General features: G+C 38.2%; 1 protein-coding gene across 1 annotated transcript in view; it reads left to right on the plus strand.

Moving 5' to 3' along the window:
- Nucleotides 1–415: 415 nt before the first annotated feature.
- The window catches only part of LOC111868028 (constitutive coactivator of peroxisome proliferator-activated receptor gamma), a 26,928-nt gene continuing 18,450 nt past the window's right edge, over nt 416–8,893 (plus strand). Inside the window, exons 1-4 of the mRNA XM_023858371.1 lie at nt 416–507; nt 2,466–2,826; nt 6,592–6,861; nt 7,369–7,603. Coding sequence (XP_023714139.1) covers nt 416–507; nt 2,466–2,826; nt 6,592–6,861; nt 7,369–7,603 — 958 coding nt within the window. The remainder of the gene's footprint in view (nt 508–2,465; nt 2,827–6,591; nt 6,862–7,368; nt 7,604–8,893) is intronic.

The following is an 8,893-nucleotide window of genomic DNA, read 5'->3' on the forward strand; positions in this document are numbered from 1 at the left end:
TGAAAAAAATCCAATTACCTCATTGGGACTTGAACCCGCGACTTTCCGGCTTGTAGCATAGTGCCTCAACCAACTACTAGTAGTAGTAGTAGTAATTCCATTTTGTAGAATGAAATCCTAGTACCTTTGCCTTGAACAGTACCGATCCTTGCCGATAGATGGCAGTGTTATTAATTTGGCTACTAAAAGCCTTTCGAAAGTGTACATTTTGACAGCATGTTGTTCATAAGTTATAAATTTTATTAACACGTTCGTGCTTCTTCCCTAAGTTTAGATATTTCTGTAAGGTTTTTAATGATTTACGAATCTGTGGTGATCGGTAACCTTGGTTTCCGTATTAGTGTTATCTCCTTGGGCGTGTCAGTTCTAGAGCGGAATTGTAAAGAATGAATAAATGTCTAACAGTAATTGAATAATGGGAGTTAGAGGTCTCCAGACATACATTGAGAACTATTGTCCCGATGCTTGCTATGAAGTGAACATTAAAGATTTAATCGACACGTACAGGTTAGTTGTAGATACATAGTGATGGGAAAAAAATATATACGGAAATAGGCAACGGCATACTTATCGATATTATTGGTAACGTCATACTTTGATTTCAATGGAAGAACTTTAGTATAAATACAATGCATATGAACAGTGTAACCTAACCTAACATTGAGAGAATGTGCGAGGGTGCAGAATGTGTTTGCTCCTCCCCATAACCGAAGCCAAACTAACTCAATGTAACCAAAAGTAAGAGCAGCACCGCAGGCATGACCATGATGAAACACACAAGTTCTGACGTTCTGGAAATTTAGTAAACAAAACTGTATTGTGTACTTTAATGAAAAGATGCAGTTAGATTTTGATGTACACTGGCAAAAATTTTAAGAGAATTTGTGCACACAGTTTACCCTGTTTGTTTATAAAAACATCAGTTTATACAATGGAATCCCAAGGAGCCTGAACATATTTCCTATTTCCTATTCCTAAACTCTGTTTGGCACAAGTACTTCTGTATAAAAATACTGTGCAGTATATACTCTGTGTACTTATTTCCAAATCATGAGTTGGATGTTCATGATAGATAAGTACACTGCACTTTTGTACCATTTTACATTTCCAGTTCCCTTCCGTTTTACTGAATACCATTTGTGAGTACCTAGAGCTCCTATTTAATTTTCTGGAAGTCCATGGTCAGTCTTCTGCTTTATTTTGTTATTTTATTTATGATTATTTAATGACTGTGGTAGTACCTTAGACTGTTTATTGTCAGATGAGTGGACAGTTAACAAACAGTGAATTGGAGTGATGGGAGGAAGTAGTCATGAGCAAATTTGAGGTATCAGCCCAGTATTTGCTTGGAACAAATGAGTAAGCATGAAAATCTCAGTGCAGCCAATTTTCAGGCCAAGGGACCTCCCAAGTTTGAAGCAGGGGTGCCATGTTTGGTAAATCTTGGCTAGAGGATGGCTGTACTGAAAACCTTTTCTTGCTTTACCTTAGTCTGTCCAGGCATACACCAGTATAGTGTCTAAAATAGGGCACGATGGCAGTTTATCACATTCTTTCTGATTCGTTCTTTCTTAAATTATACTACCATTTGACACTAATGACTCAGGAAGTCAAAAGAGCTTTGTTAATTAAACTAAGATTCAATTAGCCCTTCTAGTTTTCTATTTTAACTTTATTTTTCCCAATAGTCCATTGTATTTGTAGATTATTGACCGAATTTTTTTCTGATTTGTGATGAGAATTTTTCTTTTCAAATAATTTAAAAAAGTAGACTACTGAAAAAGAAAGATATTTCAGCAGATTATTTTGAATTAAAAATCTGTTTTTTATTTTAGTTTCCACATTAAATAGTTCCAGTTACTACAGTTAATTTTAAAGTAGTCTTCACACCATACTCTCAGTACTGAGGATGTTTTCCAGTGAAAGTGGGTTGCCATATGAACTATGTTCCTTTTAAGTATGTTTTACCGTATGGTGGGTTAGCCCATAATTTTGTCAGTATAGTGACTAGGCTGTGTGCTGGGTGACTGGATTGGATTCTCAAAAGGGGAGATTTTTCTCTTCACCACAGCATCCAGACCAGCTTTGGGGCCTGCTAAGCCTCCAATAACATATCTCCTTCCATGGGATTACAGTGGCTGCTTCATAATACCAGCCATTCCCAGCTTATGCCTGATCCTGTGAAGTTATGGGCTGTGGCCATTTTGTATGCAAATGTAAATTTGATATCTAGATGCAATTCCCATGTAGAGGCACTTCATAAGTTGAAATGTACATTGATTGTTAATTTATTTTCTTTTTACTTGTTCACTTCCAGTTCAGTTTGAATGTAGGAAATTAAAAATTCAATTTTTGTGGAGAAAAGTTGGTCCAACAAATAAGATCCCAGTTTGGGATGATGGCAGTAAATGTATTATATGAATTGGTAATAAATTTTGGCCTCTGTAATTCCTTTTTTTTTATAGACGGGAGACTGGAAGACAACCAGTAATTGTTGTGGATGGTTCCTGCTGTATACGTCATCTTTACGGATCCTTAGAATGGATACTTGGTGGCCAGCTGAAGGAGTTTGTAGAAAAATTGCAGAACTTTGTAAAAGCATTGGAGTCCGTGGGAGCAAAGCTCGTCTTCTTCTTTGATGGGGCAACAATTGAAAGGAAGAGACCAGTCTGGATTCAGAGAAGATTGAAGTCGCTACAGGATGTATATAAAATTTTTGACTCTCTCAATAAATGGAAGAATTTGTCACTTGTTGATCAGAGTCTCTTCCAGCTACCACCTGGACTGGCAACACGTTACATCTTCAAGGAAATGTGTAATTGTGAGGTGACTGTTAATTAAGACTAATTAATTAATTAACTTTATAGTACACGGTCAGTAGCTGAGAGTTACTCAGCCGTTCCCAAATGACCCCACTCTTATGGAATCTGAATATTTGTCATGGTGTTTAAAAAATCCCACCATTAGACTCTATTCTGTGCAAGTTGAATCCAATCCACTCATCCGTGCCCTGTTTCTACTCAGTAAAGCAGATCCTTACAGTGTGTGCTGTAAACTGTAAGAATCTTTTAGTTGCCTGTCACCCAGAAGAGGTTCAGAACGACTCTATTGGAGCATCAGCTATTGTACAAAACTACTGTCCTAGTTGCTGCCACACCCTCCATTCTTCATAATTTCAATTTCTACCTCATCCTGCTACATGTGTGATATATGATAAATGTCTGAAACAGTATTCAGTGATGCTAGCATTACATGCGAGAGGTGGGATAGCTCAGTCAGTATAGGCACTAGGCTACAGACTGGATGACCAATGAATTAGGGTTTGATTTCAAGCAAGTGCTGAGATGTTTTTGTTCTCTACCATAGTCAGGCTGACTCTGGGGCCCACCCAACTTTCTATACAGTGGTTATGGTGACCTCTTGCTCCATGGACAAAGCAGTTGGGGCATTATGGCTGCTGCTCACCATTTGGTGCACATATCTATACATCCTGTCTCCATGTCTTCTTGCCATGGTGCTCAGCAAAGTACAACTTTATGTTATTTTAATATTGCATAAAGTTGCTCTCGTCATATATGATGACTTTCCTTGCTTGGTAATAATGTTTACATCAGTTTAATTTCGGTTAGTAGGTTATATTTTTAGTCTACTTTCCTAAAGTAGGCGTATGAAATCTCCATGCTGCTTGTGTGTCGTTGTAAGCCCCCTGTTAACTTTTGAATGCCTAAACCAATCTTTATGGAACTTCATATGTATATCATGACACCTGAGCCGATCACAGTGGTACACTTCATAAATCCCTCCCATCAGGCTGTTTGTCTGTATGTGTATCCTTATTGTTGCTAGGCAGCTGTTTGGTAAAAATCCCCTATTGTTGTTAGGCAGCAGCACGGTAAGAAATGTTACCATGGCAATACACACATAACAATAGAAGAATTGTTGGACACATTATTTTGTATGCAGTCTTTGTCATATCAGGGGATTAGAGAGGTAATATATGGCCCCGAGAGTACACATCTTGCTGGTGGATGTGTGCTATCAAAACTCTGGTAATAACATTTATGCCTACCAAGTCCGATGCATGTGTATCCACATCATGACCCCTGGGCAACATCTTTTACGGCTAAGTCATACAAGGGCGAAAAGTGAGTTCCTGATGCTTCCAAATTGGGACAACTGGCTAAGGGAGGTAACCCTGACAGAGAACATTGGCCCTTCAGGATTGCTAGGGGTTGGGTGTGAGGCTGACAACTCCACCCTGGAAAAAATTCACAAACACTGAAGAAGCAACAGCTGGCCGGACTATCTGATGATGAATAGAGAAGACTGGCAGAAGCTCCTGAGGAAGACCAGGGTCCACACAGGACTTTTGAGCCAATGATCATATCAAGGAAAGTAGGTGATCAGTTTTTCCCAGAACTTCTTCATGCATACTTCACAGTTCATATTTTTAAGAAGGATTTAAGAAGGATACATTTCTGGCAAATAACAATTTTTAATACTCAAAATGTAGGTTATACATTTCAACATGTCATTGTCAGACCTTTTTACATGAATGTATGGAGGACGTGTGTATCTCAGTTCTGACTGTAACTGCATTATGAAAGCCCTATCAAGACATTAAAAAATGATTACACTTTATTTATATTTATAAAACAGTCATACTTATATTTATAAAATTGTGAAGCTCAGTTGGTATAGCAGTAGGCTATGGACTGGAAAGTTGGGATTTTATTCTTGGTAGGGGCAAGATTTTCATCTGCTCTGTAGGATCTATAGCAGCTCTGGAGCCCACCAATCCTCATGTCCAGTGGTATTGGGGGCTGTTTCCCCAAGGGGTTAAGCAGCTGTGGCATGAAGCTAACTACTCACGTCTTTTTAGTGGCAAGATCAAGAATGTTAGAGCTATAGCTCCACTCCCTCATACATCTTCATGGAGTGGTGCTTAATTAATAAAGCTTAGGGACAACTTTACCATATTATAAAATAGTGAAGTTCATTGCCATTCACATCTCAGAGAACTTCACAAATGCTACATCTCTGTTGTGTTTGCATCCAATAACATGGATGTGCAACTAGGATACAAATACCATCGGCACAAGTGATACAGATTTTCATAATGAGCACTACTCTATAAATATATATACAGTCAATTCTCGATTATCGAGGGGCAGATTAACTGGTTTGCGGCTTAACCGAGGCTACCGAGGCTTTTTTGAGGCTTATATGTTGTTTAATATTCATTGTTCTAGGGTAGGGGTGAAAGAATGCAAGGATTTGTGGAAAGTTTCAAGGATAGATACACTGCCCCAGTTGGTCTCTTTGTATCAATCTTCAAGTGCATTAGCAAAATGTCAGGGTGTAAAAGGACACGTGTTGTGTTAAGTATTCAACAGAAACTCGTGTGAGCCGGGCTTCGAAATGTTAAGCAGTGACGAAACCGTAAGTTCAGTGGGGGTGCAGCCAGAAGAGTGGGAAGAAAGTGAGAATGAGGAAGAGGTGGACAGTGCTGCTAGTAAGAAAATATCCCATGGTGCTGCTCTTAATCATTTGGAATCCTTACTAGACTATCTTGAGAGTGAAGAGAACAGTTTATTAAGTGACAAGCTAATATTACATTAATATTACATAGGCTTCATACGGATATCCGTGAAAAGGAAAATGCCGCGAAAAAGCAAACGACAATATTAATTTTTTTAAGTATTAAGTGTGAATATTCGTAAAAAGTGTTGGATGTTGTTGAACACTGTGATTGAAATAACTAATTCACACTTCAGTATAATGTAAATAAAGTATTAAATAGGCCATGAGATGACATAAAAATGAGGTTGAGTAAATTTAAATACAGGTAGGCCTGTATTATGAAGGTACAGTATTACAGTACTACTTTTAATAACATTTGTCTTAACCGAGTTTTCGATTGATCATGATTTCCATGCCCACCATTATCCCGGATAATCGAGAGTTGACTGTATATATAATTTAATAATATTAACAAATTTGATTCAGTTTTGTATGTAGGTACATATTGTAGCATGTAGATCTGTTTCTAGGCAGTGGTCACAAACAAACAGGTTCCCACACAATAATAAAGGTACTGTTGGAAAGGGTGGTTCATGCTGAGTAGATACAAGCAGGATGAAGTGAAGACTTCAGTAGCAGTTGGAAGGAAGCCCGCCATTCAGAGAGGACTTGAGCACGGAAGTTGAAGAATCTCCACTGTTAGAAGCCGTTACCGTGAAGACGCTGCAGGCTGGAAAAAAGTTAGCATGTGTGGCAGTGTAGTCATGAATCATGAGTGTGTAATAGGTCAATAAACCCAATATTCAATTCAGAATCCCATCGAGAGTCACTCTCACTTGACATATATACGTATATACCGATGGGCAATTGCAGTCATAATAAGCTTATGTTAAGATACGCAGTTCCCTATCCCAAAATATGTAACTTGCATTTCAGTACAAAAAGTTGTTGTTTGACAGAAACATACATAAACAATCTTTGTTAATAAATAATTGTATGCAACAATTCAGTTAATATCTTTAACGCGTGTTAAAATGTAATTATAGAATTTTCCACACTTGTGTCCAGATTTTCACATCGATACGCGAGTGTGATGAAGAGATAGCAGAATATGCACGTGACCATCAGTCCTTTGCAATTCTTGGCCAAGACACGGATTACATTATTTACGAAGGAGCCCAGTACTATTTATCCATGTTGAAACTGAACCTATTAACTATGACTACATTGAACTACAATCGCTGGGCCCTGGCAAGACGTCTGGCCATACATCCAAATCAGTTGCCTGTTCTTGCTTCACTGACTGGCAATGACATAATACCTGCTGCTGATCTCAAGGTATGGGATTCATAGACATAGCTGACATTTTGTATGTGTACATGTTATTTGATGACTTTCTAAGGCTGACAACCGTACCACTATCTGTGAGCCGATTGTCTTGATAATGTGGGACCCTCAATGTCTCACAACCCTATGAGCCTCCATGGACTGTTACAGCCATAGCTTTACCTTTTACCTGATCTTCTCAGGCTTTTTAGTACTGAGTGGTAGGATGAATGGTGATTTGGTAAGGAAGTGAGCATGGCATGAGCGAGGTACTGTTCTGCCATTCTCCAGAGGAACTAAGGAAAACCATTTTTAACATTCATAAAGTTTTATCTTTGGTAGATCTGAAAGATTCAGTTAATGAGCGGAAAAATTTGCACAGAGATCTGACTGGGAATCAAACTCAGGACTCTCTGTATGAGAGCCCAGTGTTTTGTCTAGAAACCATCACATGTTTAAATAGTGTTGTTTCATGAACCTTTTTATTTGATTTTATAGCATACATTATGCATTTTGCAGCAATTTCACATCAGAATCTGTCAACGTGTAAGAAGCTACAACACAGACAGTAGGATTCCTTACAACATTCTCTTCAGCCAGGTTGCTAGATTTGTGCAGACACTGCCATGTGGCCAGGATCTGTTTCACATGTTGCCTGCAGTTGCCCACAAGGTTTTTCGAGATGAACGGAGGGCAGCACAGCTGGATGCCAGCATTCGAAGCTACTACACTGATCAACGACCACACCAGCAGGGTATGTTCTCATATTGACACATCTCACCCAAGTGATAAGTAAGCAGGTTGTATAGCTTGAAGCTCGTCTATTCACTGTCTAGCACCCCAATATCATAAGAGTACACTCCTCTGGAATATGATGCCATGTTATTTGGTAGATAGGTACCAGTGGTTTTGAGGAACCTACAGCCTCCATCTTAAGGGCAGAAGTGTGCATAAGTGTGTGTTATGGACTTTCTGGGGGTGTCTTTGGATCCATCCTTATCTTGGCAAGGACATATATCTAAAACAATAAAGAAATTAAATTCTGCTTGCTTTGCCATTAGGTCTCTGAAATCGTTACTATCTATTAATGATCTAAAAATGATATATTTTGCCTATGCTCACTCTATAATTGTATATGGAATTGCCTTTTGGGGAAATGCCACTAATAGCAAGGATGTCTTCATAGTGCAAAAAAGAATTATAAGGAGTATTATGAATGTAAATTCTAGAGCCTCTTGCCGGGGATTTTTTANGTAGTTTTTTTACACTCTGTATAAATGTATGTATACTTTTATTATTAATTGCTTATAATGTCCGTATTTTAGTTATTATTGATTTATTATACTAAGCATTGACTAAGTTGTATTATTGCAACTGTTTTATTATAGTATATTTTACTATTTGGGACTGCTTCTACAACTGTGGTGATTGTGTCGCCTGTACGTTTTTCTTGAAGCAATAAAGATATTATTATTATTATTATTATTATAAAGTAACTTTGGTAGCTGTGTAAACTTTGAGGTTATGTTTGACAAATGTCTCATACTGGAAATTCATATTACTGAGAATTTTGGCTATAAAGATAGTTCATTAAGTTATAGAATTGTTAACTTGTAAATTCCACTAGACACTCTGTGCTTATGAAAACTTCCAAAGCAGAGTGAGCATCATAAGTTTTACCCATGACTTCTTCTGATTCCAGTGCTTGGAATAACTGCAGAATAATTTTGCTTTAATTGTTGAATTATGCCCTGCCTGCCATTAACCCGTTGCCGTGGTTCGTCGTGTATGTTTCGTCAGGGATTTAAATCGTCTGGGGGGGTTCGACGTGTATGTTTCGTCCAGCTGCACACGTATGTTATAACGCCCATAATAATTGATGGTTTTGCTGTAGATTGTTAGATTTTTCACTGGCCTGTTGTCAGGAGGACTGTATTTAATGACACACGCGTTTAAGAGCGCTAAGTCGTCGTTACATATGCCTGTCTTGCAGCAACGTTCCTGTGGCTATTGCGAGCTGTTTCTGTTATGAATGATGTGTTTT

The sequence above is a fragment of the Cryptotermes secundus genome, unplaced genomic scaffold, assembly GCF_002891405.2.
Source record: "Cryptotermes secundus unplaced genomic scaffold, Csec_1.0 scaffold635, whole genome shotgun sequence".
Taxonomy (NCBI): Eukaryota; Metazoa; Arthropoda; class Insecta; order Blattodea; family Kalotermitidae; genus Cryptotermes; species Cryptotermes secundus.